This window comes from Prionailurus bengalensis, chromosome B1 (assembly GCF_016509475.1).
Source record: "Prionailurus bengalensis isolate Pbe53 chromosome B1, Fcat_Pben_1.1_paternal_pri, whole genome shotgun sequence".
Taxonomy (NCBI): domain Eukaryota; kingdom Metazoa; phylum Chordata; class Mammalia; order Carnivora; family Felidae; genus Prionailurus; species Prionailurus bengalensis.
The window spans coordinates 173,798,981-173,817,313 of record NC_057344.1 but is presented as its reverse complement, the minus strand read 5'-3'; the positions used below and the strand labels follow the sequence as shown (position 1 = coordinate 173,817,313).

Sequence of the window (18,333 nt, the reverse complement as noted above, 5' to 3'; positions counted from 1 at the left end):
AATGATCAGATCAGGTGCACATATTAATTAGATAGTTACCCTAGCCTACAGAAAAAAAGCTTGTTCATTCAAATGACAATGAGGCTCATGGGAAGGATAGTTCCCAGCCAGCAACAGTTTAGCACCATCTCCTTTGGTGCCATAAAGACACTGGCCAACCGACCTGGGGATCGGTGACATAGCAGAAGGTGACCTCATCATGTCCAAGACATAGCTGTCTACTGACTTCCCAAGCCACCCTGTGGACCCTCCTCTTTGCACACAAAACACAGTACTTACTCAAGGTAGCAGGATATATAACTTGTTTATACCCTTGGATGTTTGCCCTTGTGGGGTTCAGGTTCATGATATGGGTACCCCTTTCACAGGGGCCACCCCCATGGGCAGATGTACATTATATTGTCATCCAACATTTATTTAGAGAAGAGACAGAATGGAGAAAAGATAAAAGTTGACTGGAACAGCAGCCCTCAGCAACTGCCCCCCCCCCAATCATCCCAAGCCCTTCAGCTGCAAACTTGCAGTCCTTGCTCAGCAAAGTAAAAGTATGCAGGTGACCGGAATGGAAGACTTACAGTGCCAGCAAGAGCCACGTTGGGCCCAATGGCCAAGGTGTCACTGGGCACCAATCAAGCTATGAAAAAAGAACCACGCATTCACCAACTTTATATAACAATAGCAGAATGTCCACAGTTGAGGCCAAGCCTGCCTGTACACCCACCAAAGCCCCAGTGCAAATGCAGAAGAATGTGTCTCCCCACATCCCATGCTGCCCACCTACCCCCCATCCCTGCAGTCATCTTGGAAAGGATCAAGGGGGAACAGAGAAGAATCTGAAAAAAGTCCGAAGAGACAAATTTACCAGATTGGACTAAATTTAGTTTCACCCCGTGGTAGATAGGGCTTTTAAGGGAGATCAAATTAGTCTCTGCACAGCAGAGTAAAATATGAATGCACTTTAAATCTTCTACACGTGACAAACGGATATACTTTTTCCAGAATACAATACTACATACTTGTGTACCACTGTTATCTTGCTGAGTTATGGACACAAAAAAGTTGTCAACTATGATTTCACTTTGACTAGCATTTATCGATTTTTTTCATTAACACAAAAAATTGTCTTAAAACCATACTTATGGAAGTGCTTATTTTTCCTTTATGTTTTAGAAAACATAAAAAGCAATTAGATGGATACATTGAAAGAAATATAAGTTTTTAATATTTATAATGCAAACCTCTTTATCTTTCAGATGCAGTCCTTCCAAAGCCTACCTTCCAATCTCACTCCTGAACCCAAGGGAACTGACCCCTCTGTTCAGATCTTTTCTCTTACCCTATACACACATCTTGAAATACCCACTAACTGCAGAGGCTGTAGGGCCCTGCAGACTAACTCACAAGAGAAATTCCTTTGAAGCCTCATATTTTACTTTAAAAATGCATATGTATTATATAGTTGTGTTTGCTTTAAGATATATGTAATATTTTCTAAATAATTATATCTGAAAAATTAAAGCTTTTAAAGCTTTCTAAGGCAATATGAAAGGCTTCCATATATCTGAAATATCAAAAAGCACAGCAACTTACTCTACCATAGCACCTGTCACACTGAATTTACTTGCTTGACCACTTTACATTCATCTATTTTTGTGTTCCTAATGTTAGCACATTGCTTGGCATACAGTAGGCACTTATTAAATGGTTATATCATAAAATGTTCTCAAAAGTAGATTTTATGGGTGAAGTGGGGCACACTGCTTAGCAGAAAGGATCAATTCTGGCAATTCAGAATAGGGTACCTAGGAAGCTAATAAGCTTAAAAGGGAAGTAAGATATGTGTAAGTTTTATCTTTTGGACTCCTACCTTTCCCTCAGAGCCATCCAGTGACCCAGAGTACCTAACCTTCACCCTGCTTATCTCCATGCTTCGCATGCAAAATCCAATTTTATCCAGTCTTCAGTCTCAACTTTAGGAGAAAACATGTTAAGTCAATTCAAAATAAAGTTTTCACAGCCCATCACAATGTACATGAATGTTTACCTTTAAAAATAAATTTCACCCTTTAATACCTAGGTGTGGTGGTGTTACATCAAGCACAGCTAATAGGCATGTCCAAAGTTACTCTGAGGTCTTTCTAGTGCCCCTCAAATCACAACCCACAGATGCCTCCTCAGCCTCTGGGTACTGCTAGACCCCATGAAAAGCAAAAAATAAACAGATGAAAGGGCTAACATTCTTTCCAGTCATACTATTTCATCAACAAAATTCAACTATTTAACTTTTAGTGAAGTTAATGTGTTGGCCTTTATTTAAGTTTGTGTCCAATTCTCTTTCCCTCTAACTTCCTTAAATACATACTTTTGACATCCTTTTCTAGGTGCAGAGAAATGTGTGTACAATTATTCAGGTTTTCCATAATCCTACAAGTATGGTTCATAGACTTTTCCTCCTTTGGATCTTCTTCCACAATTGCTGACGTTCTGGTGCGGGTTTTAAGATTACATGTAATGTTATGTTCTTCCAAGTGGTCAACTATAGGAGCTACAGTGAAGTTAAAATGTCGACAAGGTGAATGAAAGTCATTTGCCTTCACTTCCGTTGATCCTTTCATGGTAAGAACTAGGAAGAGATTAGGAAAATGTTATTTCCAACATAGTAATACGTGGTAAGAAAGCACACACTACTCAAAACTAAATACCTTACTTCCTCTACAAACAAAGTAGAAATGAGAAGCTCCCTGCACTAAAAATAATGATTAAAGTGCTTACATATTTTAAGATTGTGAAAACCAGGTGACATTTGGGTTGAAATAGAATTGAGGCATCTCAAGGAAAATACAAACATTTCCCTGATGATTTGTGGGACAGATTATAATGCTCCAAGCGAGAAATGCCTAGTTATGCCCATTTTGAATCCCTGGTCAGCCAGAGAAGAAGGAGAAGAAGGAGGAGGAGAAGGAGGAAAAGAAGAGGAATGGGGCGGGCGGGGGGGGGAGGGGGGGGGGGGGGTGAAGAAAGAAAGGGAAAGAAAAGAAATAATGCAAGGAAAGAAAGAAAGAAAAATAATAAATTGATTGCTGTTGTTCTAAACCACTGAGTTTTGAGGTAAAATGTTACACAACCATAGCAACTGGAATAATTTATCAATGCACCGTTTGACATTTCAAGGAGGCAGAGAAGTAGCATCTATGAGTGGCCAACCCTTAAAACACTTCTTAGTTCTCTATCACCATAAAGGTATTTTCCCAACTTGCTTTCTGGTGAATTTGACCTAGAATCCTGCAATAGTTGCAGCATTACTTGAATAAGAACCCAGAAAAAGATACCTCTTTTATACTTCATCTAAAGTCAATACCAAGAAATCGCATTCCCATTCTGAAAGAATAGAAAAAATGCCAATATGGAGAGATACAGGCAGCAATCTCACTGAATAGGTATAAATAATAAATCTGATGCTTGGGTCTGAGCCACTAGTGTATTTTATGACTACAAGTGAATTATTTAATTTCTCAATGATACAAGTTGATTTGATTTAATTAAATAACATATATTCATTCTCAAAATAGATGTGAGATTCAGTTAAACATTACACATAATACAGTTATTCTTTTATTTTTTCATTCTTTAAACAAATATTTATTAAGCATCTAGTGTTAGGCATTCTGCTAAGATCTAGAAATATAGTGAACAAAGACAAAGTCTCCAGCATCAGGAGGCTCACTGGATAGTTAGACAAGTGAAAAGACAATTCACATTCAGTGGATAAATGTTAGGTAGGACTAGGTACAAATGTATCAAGGATTCAATGACTCCTTAAGGAATCAAAGTTCGATTCTACTGTGAGAACCTATAGGTTTACTTAGACTTTTTTTTTAATTTTTAAAACTTCAAGACCTTTGAAGAAAGCATGCTAAATAATCTTTTAACCATAAAATTACATAAATTATGGTGGCATTTTGATGTATTTTAAGAATAGATATTTTGGTTTGGTAAAGTAAACCAAGAACGAGTAATGTCCCAAAGCCCTGCAAGCCACTCATCAAGAGCCACACTGCTGATTGTTCCAATACCATTGGATTTAAAATGGAATGGTTTATTACTTTTTTTAGCAGAATAAGGTGGTTTATCCTTGACAAATTTTATTATCACTTTCTCTTTACTTTTACCTTTTGATGTTTGTTCCTGAGAAATAAAATCCATGAGTTTTGTGGACTCACAAGCCAAACATGAGGAGCACATTTTAAATTCATTCGTGATGCCTTGGCAAATTCTGGTGAAGTTTTGAAAGTTGGAGTGATTTAGAAAGATTCCCATAATAGTCTGAGTTTCTCTTATTGGTTTCAGAAAAGTCACAAAAGAAAAATTTAAAGAGGGGAGTGAATAGTTGAAATTAGGTTGCAAACACACTTCCAGACATGATAGCTCCAATATATTTCCTATAAAGGAAAAAAAAAATGTGTTTACTATGAAATCCTGAGTTTTTGTCATTCAAGTAAATACATAACAAGTGCCTGGTTTTTCTTGGGCAGACACAGTATATTTCAGCTTGTCAGTGACAAGAATGTTTTTACATGAATTAACAACATCTATTTCATTTAAATATTTCCTTTAAAAATTTGTCAACATTCCCTATTAATTTTCAGGGAAGAGAAATTGAGACATTCTTGGAAACCTTAACATTTAACTGTCTCTCTTCTGGGAAAGTTTTAATGAACAAAGCTTGGGTTCCTCCAAATCCATCTGTCCCAAAATAGAGGTTTAAGTCAATTGCACAGAATTGAACAGGGAATGAAAATCTTGAACAGTAAGTCTGTATTAGTTTCTAAGGGCTGCTGTAACAAATTACTACAACCTCGGTAGTTTAAAACAAGAGAAATTATTCTCTTGCAACTCTAGAAACCAGAAGTTCAAACATCCGTTTTATTGGTCTGAAATCTGGGTGTCTGCAGGACCACTGTCCCTTTGAAGGCTCTGAGGAACAATCTGTTTCTGGCCACCTTCTTCCAATTTTTGGTGGCCATTGGCATTCCTTAGCTTGTGGCCACATCACTCCAATCTCCGTGTTTCTGGTCACATTGCTTTCTCCTCTGTCCTGTCTTCTACTCTTCTGTCTGTGTCATCTCCCTCTGCCTCTCTTATAACATGTTATATTGGACAATTGTGATTGAATTTAGGTTCCACCTGGGTAATATAGGATAATCTCCCCATCTCAAGATCCTGAAGTTAACCATATCTGTAGAGACCTTTTTTCCTTATGAGGTAACACAAGTTCCAGGCATTAGTACGTGATATCTTTGGGTAGCCATTATTCAACCTATCTGAACCTCCAAAGATGACATTTAACAGAGTGACATCCTAATTTTTATTTTTGCCTGAAGACAAACATTAGATATGGAAATGATGGTATAAAAGAAAGAACATTGTATTCAAAATAAGACAAGGACTCTAGAGCTATATCTGTCATTAGGCAAGATACTTGGACAATTTACTTGATCTCTGTAAGTCTTGTTTTGTTATCAGCAAAGTAGAGATAAGACCTCTAGATCCTGCTAACCTCATCAGGTTATAGTAGCATCAAGTGGTATAGTACATATGAAAACACTTTTGAAATTTGTACAGATGTATATTATTTAAAATTCAAACCTATATTCCAAAGTGAAAATTAAAAATTCAACTTGCATTTAAGGTAGAATTATCTGTGAAATAATTTGCATAAGTAATTAAAACTCACTATATAAAAACTGAGAATCCCTATTTAGCAGTAATGATCATGTAAGGAATAGGTAACCTCTCTCCCTCAGGTATTCCTAGTGTGACAGTCATTTGCTAGTAGGAAAAAATAACTCAATTGTCCCTTTATGTGACTTTCTTTACCATTTCTCATATAATCACAAGGGGCAAAATAAATGTTTTAGTTTTTCAAATAATGTGGAGTATGATGAAAGAATTACTTCAATTCTTACAGTGATTACTACTAGCCATACATCTTGGCTCAATATTAAAAGAAAACCAGGCTATCGATTGGTATTACAGAATTTTTTATTTGTGGAATTTGTATTTTAATAATAATTCCATATGTGTCTCATTACTGATGGTTATATTTTTATTATTTAATAAAATTAGAGGCTTGTTTTCAGTCCTCTAATTGTCCATTTGAAATTGTTTCTATAATGATTCACATGTGATTTCTAGCTATAAACACATTTCATACTTGCATTGCTATAAAGGGTTTTTTTGGGGGGGTGGGAGATGATATTTTACTCAAATCCACAATTTTGTTAACATATTTGTTAATATATTTATAAACAATGTTATGATTGAATTGTAACTAATTTTTAAAGCTATTTTCTTCAATAATAATGTCCCAGGAAGGAGAAAGAAATGTACAATCTGATGGAACACTATAACCTATAGTTTTTTTATACTATTAAAAGACACAAAAACATCTCTTGCCATGTTTCCATTTTACTTACTGGCGTTTTTCATCTTACAAAATTTTCCATTTCTTGAATTTGTGTTCCTATGATACAATCTAGATAGGGAAATTTTTTCTGTCAATATTACAATCATCTTATCCAATAAGTGACCAGCTAGGCTTTCTAGAATTAATGCTATATCCTTTATATATGACTATGAGGTAATTATGATGGTTTTTAAAACTTAGTTTTAAATAATTCAATTGGAAAGGAAATAAATAGAGGATATATCCTTCCCTGGTATAATTTAAGAAATATTAAATTGTACTCAATCATTTTTGTTATCAGGTGGCCTATTTCCTCATCTCCATAAACAAGGATATATGAATTTAACTACTGCCGTTAATATTGCTGGCAGTCAGACATCTAAATTCTCACTCCCAGAGATAGAAATGCATTCCAGAATTACTCCAGTACTATGACTGCAATCTCTCAGCATAAGTATATAGAATATTAAGTAGAATTAGGAAAAAACATTACAGGGGCACCTGGGTGGCTCAGTTGGTTGAGCCTCTGGCTCTTGACTTCAGTTCAGGTCATGATCTCACAGCTCATGGGTCCAAACCCTGCATCAGGCTCTGCGCTGTGACAGCACAGAGTCTGCTTGGAATTCTCTCTCCCTCTCTCTCTGCCCCTACCCCACTCATGCTTGCTCTCTCTGTCTCTGTCTCTGTCTCCCCCCTCTCAAAATGAATACATAAACTTAAAAAAAAAAATACATTACACTATAGGACAAATGCCCAAGTCAAACTTTTTTTTTTTAAGAAAGCCAAGAGCAAGGCTATAAAAACATCAACTACCTTTATTTTCTTTTTTAATTTTTATGATAAAGCTTTATCATATATAAGCATATGTAAAATGTGTCGTGTCAGTTGAAGAATGATAAAAATAAACAAACACCCATGTATCTATCATGCAGATTAAGGATATTAATATTACCAATATCTTTGAAGCACCCTATCCCTTCTCATCCCTACATATTCCTTTCCAAGAGGTTAACCACAATCATGAATTTTGTGTTTATCACTCCTTTGCTTTATCTTAGAGTCTTTCCAAGATGTACATATTCCTAAATAACAGTGTTTCATTTAACATATTTTGGAAATGTGTTTGTGTGTGTGTGTGTGTGTGTGTGTGTGTGTGTGTATACACATATATATATGGAATATACTATATGTATTCATCTATGACTTACCTTTTTTGTTTAATATGTTTTAGTCATGTCGCTGCATATAGCTATAGTTAATTTAATTGTCTGTAGTATTGTTTTGAATGAATATACCACAAGTTGTTTATTCTTCTGACAGTAAACATTTGGGTTCTTTCTATTTTTATTGTTATAAATAATGCTGCTATGAACTATAGCCCTCATACATTGCCAGTGGGAACATAAAATAGTGCAACCACTTTGGAAAACAGATTTCCATCTTTTATATGTTAAATATATACTTTGTATATGACCCAATAATTCTACTCCTAGAAATTTACACAAGAGAAATAAAAATACCTATACATGAATTTTCATGGCAGCTTTTTTATTTGTAATAGCCATGAACTGGAAACAATCCAAAAGCCCAACAACTAGTGAATATATAAGCAATTCCTGGCATACCTTTATAATGGACTATACTATTCAGCAACAAAAAGCAAGAAAATACTGATCCAAACAACAACATGTACACAATGAAACTCAAATACATTATGCCAAGGGAAAGAAGCCTGATACTAATGATTACATAGTTTATTATTCCATTTAAATGAAATCTTAGGAAATGGAAAAATATATTGACAGTGGGAGAAGGGTTTTTCTGCAGAGGAGAAAGAGGGACCTTTGTGGGGTTTTAGAAAGTGTTATATCTTGATCGTGGTGGTAGTTACATTGGTGTGAACATTTGTGAAACCTCGAACTATACACTTACAATTAGAGCATTTTATTATATGTAAGTCTTATCTCAGTAAATTTTATGTTTGAATAATGCTATTATGAATGTTGATGAACATATCTGCCAGTATAAAAATACAGAAGTTTCTCTAGTATACATACTGAGTAAAATTGCTGGGTTTTCAGTATGTGTATCTTTGATTTTCCTAGAAAATGCCAAATTGTTATATGAATTGATTTCACCAATTTATAATCTTTTGTGTGATGTATAAAGGTTCCTATTGACAATACATATTGGCCAAGGCCTTTCAAGTTTTGCCAATTCAGTGAATATTAACTAGAATCTCACTATGTTTCAAAGTGTATTTTCTTGTTTTTTCTATTTTGACATATTTTTCTGTTAGGTTGTTTTTCTTTTTCTTATTACTGTTTGGGAGTTCTTTAAAATTTCTATTTAAAATTTTAAGAAGGTCTTTAAATATTTTATCAAGGTAACTTCTCACAGATTATGCCTTATCAATTCATTTTCTTTATGATCTTTTAGATAAAAGAAGCTCTAAATTTGAATGCAGCAAATCTATCAATCGTTTCTTTACAATTTGTGCTTTGTGCCTTAAGAAATCCTTTTCCCTTAAAGTTAAAATGAACTTCTAAAAGTTTTAAAGTTTTGCCTTTACATTTTTGTTCTTAATCTATCTGGAATTGGGTACAGTGTGAAGTAGGAAACCACATTAATTTTTTCCACATGTGATAATCAATTGCATTAGCATTTATTGGGTAGACTATCTTTTCCTCGCTACCCATAAAGACACCTCTGACATATATCAAGTACCCATGGATATATGAGTGTGTTTCTGGGATCTCAATTTTGTTCCATTAATCCATTTTTCTATCTTGGCAAATTACACTGACTTAATTACTTTTGCTTCATAAAAAAGCTTTTATATCTGATAGGAAAAGTCCACTCACCTTGTTCATTTCTTTTAAAAGTGTCTTAGCTATTCTTGGCCCTTTGCTCTTTACAATAAATTTTAGAATCAGCTTGTTAAGATCAGATTCTGACTTGAACCCTGAAATCCATTGGAAAAGAGAGATAAGATATTGAGTTCCTCCTGTCGCTTTTTTCTTCCTTCCTTTCTCCATTTATCTGGGCTTTCTTTGACATCTTTCAATGATCTCTCTATATTATACCCCATATACCTTTTGTTAGATTTCCTCCTGGGTTCCTTACTTTTTGTTGTTAGGGCCAACAGTATCGTTTAAGGGTGTGTTTTAGGTTTGTTAGTGGCATATGGAAATACAATTGACTTTTGAACATCAATTTTATTTTTTGCCACTTATAAACTTCCTTATTAACTTTTACTTTGTATAAATCTTTTGGACTTTCTATGCAGATATGTTTACCAACTACAAATAAAAACAATCTTATTTATTGATTTCCAATCCTCATAACTTTTATTTCTTTTACTTTTCTTATTGCACTACCAGGACCCCTAGTACCATGAAGAATAGACATATTGAGAGAGGGTATCTTTGCTTGTTCTTGATCTTAAAGAATACTTACATTTCATCACTGAGAATAATATTTCATATAATCATTTTTGGAGATTAGTTTAAGGAAGCTCTCTTCTATTCTTAGTTTGCTAATGGTTTTACATTACAAGGGCTGTTGAATATAATTCAATGCTCATTCAAGAACTTTGAGATGATTGTGTGTTCTTTCTTCTTTAATCTGTTAATACAGTGAATTACGTTATTAGGTTTGCTAATGCTAACTCATCTTGTATTCCAGGTATAAATCTAATTTGATAATTTTACACACCTTTATACATGTTTGATCATTTTTATCCAATTAGATTCTTTTTTTAATTTTTTATTTATTTTTATTTATTTTTATTTATTTTTTTAATATGAAATTTATTGTCAAATTGGTTTCCATACAACACCCAGTGCTCATCCCAACAGGTGCCCTCCTCAATGCCCATCACCCACCCTCCCCTCCTTCCCACCCCCCATCAACCCTCAGTTTGTTCTCAGTTTTTAAGAGTCTCTTATGTTTTGACTCCCTCCCTCTCTAACCTTTTTTTTCCCTTCCCCTCCCCCATGGTCTTCTGTTAAGTTTCTCAGGATCCACATAAGAGTGAAAACATATGGTATCTGTCTTTCTCTGTATGACTTATTTCACTTAACATAACACTCTCCAGTTCCATCCACATTGCTACAAAAGGCCATATTTCATTCTTTCTCATTGCCATGTAGTATTCCATTGTGTATATAAACCACAATTTCTTTATCCATTCATCAGTTGATGGACATTTAGGCTCTTTCCATAATTTGGCTATTGTTGAAAGTGCTTCTATAAACATTGGGGTACAAGTGCCCCTATGCATCAGCCACTTGGGTAAATTCCTAGCAGTTCTATTGCTGGGTCATAGGGTAGATCTATTTTTAATTTTTTGAGGAACCTCCACAACATTTTCCAGAGCGGCTGCACCAGTTTGCATTCCCACCAACAGTGCAAGAGGCTTCCCGTTTCTCCACATCCTCACCAGCATCTATAGTCTCCTGATTTGTTCATTTCGGCCACTGACTGGCGTGAGGTGGTATCTGAGTGTGGTTTTGATTTGTATTTCCCTGATGAGGAGTGACGTTGAGCATCTTTTCATGTGCCTGTTGGCCATCCGGATATCTTCTTTAGAGAAGTGTTTATTCATGTTTTCTGCCCATTTCTTCACTGGGTTATTTGTTTTTTGGGTATGGAGTTTGGCGAGCTCTTTATAGATTTTGGATACTAGCCCTTTGTCTGATATGTCATTTGCAAATATCTTTTCCCATTCCATCAGTTAACTGCCTTTTAGTTTTGTTGATTGGTTCCTTTGCAGTGCAGACGCTTTCTATCTTCATGAGGTCCCAATAGTTCCTTTTTGCTTTTCATTCCCTTGCCTGTGGGGATGTGTCAAGTAAGAAATTGCTGCGGCTGAAGTCAGAGAGGTTTTTTCCTGCTTTCTCCTCTAGGGTTTGATGGTTTCCTGTCTCACATTCAGTTCCTTTATCCATTTTGAGTTTATTTTTGTGAATGGTGTGAGAAAGTGGACTAGTTTCGTTCTTCTGCATGTTGTTGTCCAGTTCTCCCAGCACCATTTGTTAAAGAGACTGTCTTTTATCCATTGGATATTCTTTCCTGCTTTGTCAAAGATTAGTTGGGCATACTTTTGTGGGTCCAATTCTGGAGTCTCTATTCTATTCCATTGGTCTATGTGTCTGTTTTTGGGCCAATACCATTCTGTCTTGATGATGACAGCTTGGTAGTAGAGGCTAAAGTCTGGGATTGTGATACCTCCCGCTTTGGTTTTCTTCTTCAATATTACTTTGGCTATTCAGGGCCTTTTGTGGTTCCATACAAATTTTAGGATTGTTTATTCTAGCTTTGAGAAGAATGCTGGTACAATTTTGATGGGGATTGCATTGAATGTGTAGATAGCTTTGGGTAGTATTGACATTTTAACAATATTTATTCTTCCAATCCATGAACATGGAATGTTTTTCCATTTCTTTTTATCTTCTTCAATTTGCTTCATAACTTTCTATAGTTTTCAGCATACAGATCTTTTACATCTTTGGTTAGGTTGATTCCTAGGTATTTTATCCTTCTTGGTGCAATTGTGAATGGGATCAGTTTCTTTATTTGTCTTTCTGTTGCTTCATTGTTAGTGTATGAGAATGCAACTGATTTCTGTACATTGATTTTGTATCCTGCGACTTTGCTGAATTCGTGTATCAATTCTAGCAGACTTTTGGTGGAGTCTGTCGGGTTTTCCATGTATAATATCATGTCATCTGCAAAAAGTGAAAGCTTGACTTCACCTTTGCCAATTTTGATGCCTTTGATTTCCTTTTGTTGTCTGATTGCTGATGCTAGAACTTCCAACACTATGTTAAACAACAGCTGTGAGAGTGGACATCCCTGTCGTGTTCCTGATCTCAGGGGAAAAGCTCTCAGTTTTTCCCCATTGAGGATGATACTAGCTGTGGGCTTTTCATAAATGGCTTTTATGATGTTTAAGTATGTTCCTTCTATCCCGACTTTCTCGAGGGTTTTTATTAAGAAAGGATGCTGAATTTTGTCAAATGCTTTTTCCGCATCGATTGACAGGATCATGTGGTTCTTACATTTTCTTGTATTAATGTGACGTATCACATTGATTGATTTGCGAATGTTGAACCAGCCCTGCAGCCCAGGAATGAATCCGACTTGATCATGGTGAATACTTCTTTTTATATGCTGTTGAATTCGATTTGCTAGTATCTTATTGAGAATTTTTGCATCCATATTCATCAGGGATATTGGCCTGTAGTTCTCTTTTTTTGCTGGGTCTCTGTCTGGTTTAGGAATCAAAGTAATGCTGGCTTCATAGAATGAGTCTGGAAGTTTTCCTTCCCTTTCTGTTTTTTGGAACAGCTTGAGAAGGATAGGTATTATCTCTGCTTTAAATGTCTGGTAGAATTCCCCAGGGAAGCCATCTGGTCCTGGACTCTTATTGTTGGGAGATTTTTGATAACTGATTCAATTTCTTTGCTGGTTATGGGTCTGTTCAAGTTTTCTATTTCTTCCTGTTTGAGTTTTTGAAGTGTGTGGGTGTGTAGGAATTTGTCCATTTCTTCTAGGTTGTCCAGTTTGTTGGCATATAATTTTTCATAGTATTCCCTGATAATTGCTTGTATTTCTGATGGATTGGTTGTAATAATTCCATTTTCATTCATGATTTTATCTGTTTGGGTCATCTCCCTTTTCTTTTTGAGAAGCCTGGCTAGAGGTTTGTCACTTTTGTTTATTTTTTCAAAAAACCAACTCTTGGTTTCGTTGATCTGCTCTACAGTTTTTTTAGATTCTATATTGTTTATTTCTGCTCTGATCTTTATTATTTCTCTTCTTCTGCTGGGTTTAGGCTGCCTTTGCTGTTCTGCTTCTATTTCCTTTAGGTGTGCTGTTAGATTTTGTATTTGGGATTTTTCCTGTTTCTTGAGATAGGCCTGGATTGCAATGTATTTTCCTCTCAGGACTGCCTTCGCTGCATCCCAAAGTGTTTGGATTGTTGTATTTTCATTTTCATTTGTTTCCATATATTTTTAAATTTCTTCTCTAATTGCCTGGTTGACCCACTCATTCTTTAGTAGGGTGTTCTTTAACCTCCATGCTTTTGGAGGTTTTCCAGACTTTTTCCTGTGGTTGATTTCAAGTTTAAAGCATTGTGGTATGAAAGTGTGCATGGTATGATCTCAATTCTTTCATACTTATGAAGGGCTGCTTTGTGACCCAGTGTGTGATCTATCTTGGAGAATGTTCCATGTGCACTTGAGAAGAAAGTATATTCTGTTGTTTTGGGTTGCAGAGTTCTAAATATATCTGTCAAGTCCATCTGATCCAATGTATCATTCAGGGCTCTTGTTTCTTTATTGATACTGTGTCTAGATGATCTTTCCATTGCTATAAGTGGAGTGTTAAAGTCCCCTGAAATTACCACATTCTTATCAATAAGGTTGCTTATGTATTTGGGGGCTCCCATATTCGGTGCATAGACATTTATAATTGTTAGCTCTTCCTGATGGATAGACCCTGTAATTATTATATAATGCTCTTCTTCATCTCTTGTTACAGCCCTTAATTTAAAGTCTAGTTTTTCTGATATAAGTATGGCTACTCCAGCTTTCTTTTGACTTCCAGTAGCCTGATAGATAGTTCTCTACCTCCTCACTTTCAATCTGAAGGTGTCCTCAGGTCTCAAATGAGTCTCTTGTAGACAGCAAATAGATGGGTCTTGTTTATTTATCCATTCTGATACCCTATGTCTTTTGGTTGGAGCATTTAGTCCATTTACATTCAGTGTTATTAGAGAAAGATATGGGTTTACAGTCATTGTGATGTCTGTAGGTTTCATGCTTGTAGTGATGTCTCTGGTACTTTGTGGTCCTTGCAACATTTCACTCACAGAATCCACCTTAGGATCTCTTGTAGGGCTGGTTTAGTGGTGATGAATTCCTTCAGTTTTTGTTTGTTTGGGAAAACCTTTATCTCTCCTTCTATTCTGAATGACAGGCTTGCTGGATAAAGGATTCTCAGCTGCATATTTTTTCTGTTCATCACATTTAAGATTTCCTGCCATTCCTTTCTGGCCTGCCAAGTTTCAGTAGATAGGTCTGCCACTAGTCTTATGGGTCTCCCTTTATAAGTAAGAGCACGTTTATCCCTAGCTGCTTTTAGAATTTTCTCTTTATCCTTGTATTTTGCCAGTTTCAGAAGATATGTCGTGCAGAAGATTGATTCCAGTTACATCTGAAGGGAGTTCTCTGTGCCTCTTGGATTTCAATGCCAGTTTCCTTCCCCAGATCAGGGAAGTTCTCAGCTATGATTTGTTCAAGTATACCTTCAGCCCCTTTCTCTCTCTCTTCCTCTTCTGGACTTCCTATTATACAGATATTGTTCCATTTGATTGCATCACTTAGTTCTCTAATTCTCCCCTCATACTCCTGGATTTTTTATCTCTCTTTTTCTCAGCTTCCTCTTTTTCCATAATTTTATCTTCTAATTCACCTATTCTCTCCTATGCCTTTTCAATCCGAACTGTGGTCACCTCCATTTTATTTTGCATCTCATTTATAGCACTTTTTAGCTCCTCATGACTATTTATTAGTCCCTTGATCTCTGTAGCAATAGATTCTCTGCTGTCCTCTATACTTTTTTTCAAGCCCAGTGGTTAATTTTATGACTATTATTCTAAATTCTTGTTCTGTTATATTGCTTAAGTTGGTTTTGATCAATTCATTAGCTGTCGCTACTTCCTGGAGTTTCTTTTGAGGAGAGTTCTTCTGTTTTGTCATTTGGGATAGTCCCTGGAGTGGGGCTGAACTGCAGGGCACTTCTCCTGTGCTGTCTGGAGTAACTTGTGTTGGTGGACGGGCCACAGTCAGACCCGATGTCTGTCCCCAGCCCATTGCTGGGGCCACAGTCAGACTGGTGTGTACCTTATCTTCCCCTCTCCCAGGGGCAGGACTCACTGTGGAGTGGTGTGGCCCCTGTCCAGGCTACTTCCACACCGCCAGGCTTGTGGTGCTGCTTTGATGGGATCTGGCGTATTAGCCGGGGTGGATCTTCAAGGTGCACAGGGGCAGGAGGGGCAGGCTCAGCTCACTTTGCCATTGGTGGTCCCCTGTGGGAGGGGCCCTGTGGCACCGGGAGAGAGGCAGACCCATCAGAGGGATGGATTCCCAGAAGCACAGCATTGGGTGTTTGCGTGGTGCAAGCAAGTTCAGTGACAGGAACTGGTTCCCTTTGGGATTTAGGCTGGGGGACGGGAGAGGGAGATGGCACTTAAAAGCACCTTTGTTCCCCTGCCAAGCTGAGCTCTGTCTTCCCAGGCTCAACAACTCTCCCTCCTGGATTCCTCTCGCCATCCCCGCTCTCTGAGAGCAGAGCTGTTGACTTTTAACATTCCAGATGTTAAGTCCCTCTGGCTGTCAGAACTCACGGAGTCCAGCCTCTCCACTTTTGCAAGCCAGACTTGGGGGCTCTGCCTTGCCGGGCAGGCTGCCCCTCCACTGCCCCGGCTCCCTCCCACCAGTCCGTGTAGCATGCACTGCCTCTCTGCCGTTCCTACCCTCTTCCATGGGCCTCTTGTATACACTTGGCTCTGGAGAGTCCATTCTGCTAGTCTTCTGGTGGTTTTCTGGGTTATTTAGGCAGATGTGGGTGGAATCTAAGTGATCAGCAGGACAAGGTGAGCCCAGCACCCTTCTATGCGGACATCTTCCCCTCTAGATTCTTTTTTTTAAGATTTAATTTTAGTAATCTCTACACCCAATATGGGGCTTGAACTCGCAACCCCAAGATCAAGAGTTGCATATTCTACTGACTGAGCCAGCCAGGTGCCCCTATCCAATTAGATTCTTAATGTTTTATTTAAAAATATTTTTTTTAGGAGAGAGAGTGCAAATGGGGGACAGGGCAGAGGGAGAGAGACAGACAGACAGACAGAGAATCTTAAGCAGGCTCCATGCTCAGCACAGAGCCTGACTGAGTCTCAATCCCAGGACCCTGGGATCATGACCTGAGTCAAAATCAAAAGTCAGATGCTCAACCGACTAAGCCACTCAGGTACCCCTTAATCAATGTTTATAAATGAGATTGGCCTGTAAGTTTTTCTTTTTTGTTCCATCATTGTTAAGTTTGGGTACCAAGATATATACTAGCCTTAAAAAATAAATTGGAAAATACTCCCCTGTTTCTATCTTCTGGAAATGTTTATTATAAAATTATTTTATCTATTCAACCTATTTCTTGAAAGTTTGGCAGAACATGCATGTAAAGTTACCCAAATCTAGGGTTTCTTTTAGCAAATATTAACCCATTGGTTCAATTTCTTTAATTGTTGTACCACTCTTCAGTTTTCCATTTCTTCCTAAGTAAGCTTGGGTAAGTTATATTTTTCTATAAATATGTCCTTAACATTTTAAATCTATTGACTTAAAGTTATTAATAGTAATCTCTTATTACATTTTAAATTTCTACTGTGTCCTTTTCCAATCCTAACATTACTGAATATGTCTGCCTATCTTTTGTTATTCAGTTTTAATAGACAGAAACAATAACCTGCCAAAAATGTCCACATCCTGATTCCCAGAACCTGTGAATATGTTACATTACATGCCAAAGAGAAATGAAGGCAGAAGATGGAATGAAGATAGCTGGTGCACTTATCTTAAAAAAAGGGGTTGGGGGGAATTATCCTAGATTATCCAAGGACCTAATATAATCGCAAATATGGAAGGGAGAGGCAAAAGAGTGTGTCCCAATAGCACAACGTGACAAAGACTCAACAGGCCATTGCTGGCTTTGAAGATGGAAGTTAAGACACAAACCAAGGCATGCAGAAACCTTCCAGAAGCTGGAAAAGAAAAGAAAATGGATTCTCACCCCCAGCCTCTGAAAGGGATGCTATTTTGGTACAGCATATTAGTTCTATCTTGTTTTTTCATTGACACACAAATCAGTGGTTATTTTTGTTGTATGCAGTTAACATTTCCAAGATTTATTTAGATAAACCCACATGGTTATAATTATTGAGGGTCTTTCCCCTGTCATTTCTTGCATGTTTGACCTCCCTTCTAGGATTATATCTTTTCGTCTATAGTTAATTCTCTATAAATTCCTTCTCTGAAGATCTGCTGTTTACAAACTCTCTGCTTTTGTTCATCTGAAAATGTACATCTCACCAGTTCCAGATTGACATTAATTTACCTCAGTACTTTGCAGAGCTTATTCCACTGCCTCTGAGTTTCATGGTTGCTTTCAAGAAATGAGCTACCTAATTTTCCTTTGAAGAAAAGCAGTCTTTATCTCTGGTTATTTTTGATTTTTTTTTTTCATGTTCTAGAGAATTTTGTATTTATTCTGGTAGGGACTTGTTAGGTTTCCTGATCTGAGGATGTATGTCTTTCTTCGCTTTTGTAAAATTCTCAGCCACATCTCTTCAAACATAGTCGTTTCCCCATTCTGTCTCTTCTCTCCTTTGATAGCTTCATTAGAGATTTCTCCCTTTGTTCTCTATGTCTCTTAATCTCTATTTCATATTTGCTCTTTCTCTGGCTCTCTGTGTTGTGTTCTCAGTAATTTCTTCAGATATATATTCCAATTCATTATTCAGTTGTGTCTGATCCATTTATTCCATTCCTTGTGTTTCTACGTCATCTTATTATAATTTCATCATTAGACTTTCAAGTTATTCTTTTTCCAATCTGCATGATGTTTCAGTTTCAGGTATAGAATATAGTGACTCATAAATCTGCCTGATTATTTTTAATAGTCTCGTTTTTTACTCATACTCATTTGATACCATTTTTTATTGAAACAAACTAAATATTTACTTTATATGATATATCTGATAACCCCAATATCTGAATTCTTTAAAGATCTGATTC

At 36.6% G+C, this 18,333-nt stretch overlaps 1 protein-coding gene across 2 annotated transcripts in view; it reads right to left on the bottom strand.

Moving 5' to 3' along the window:
- The window catches only part of TMEM156 (transmembrane protein 156), a 52,549-nt gene that overhangs the window by 21,612 nt on the left and 12,604 nt on the right, over positions 1-18,333 (bottom strand). For both annotated transcript variants that reach the window (XM_043553344.1, XM_043553349.1), the window contains exons 2-3: positions 4,170-4,439; positions 2,363-2,623 (exon numbers count right to left, since the gene is read on the bottom strand). In XM_043553344.1, the coding sequence (XP_043409279.1) occupies positions 2,363-2,623; positions 4,170-4,439 (531 nt within the window). The remainder of the gene's footprint in view (positions 1-2,362; positions 2,624-4,169; positions 4,440-18,333) is intronic.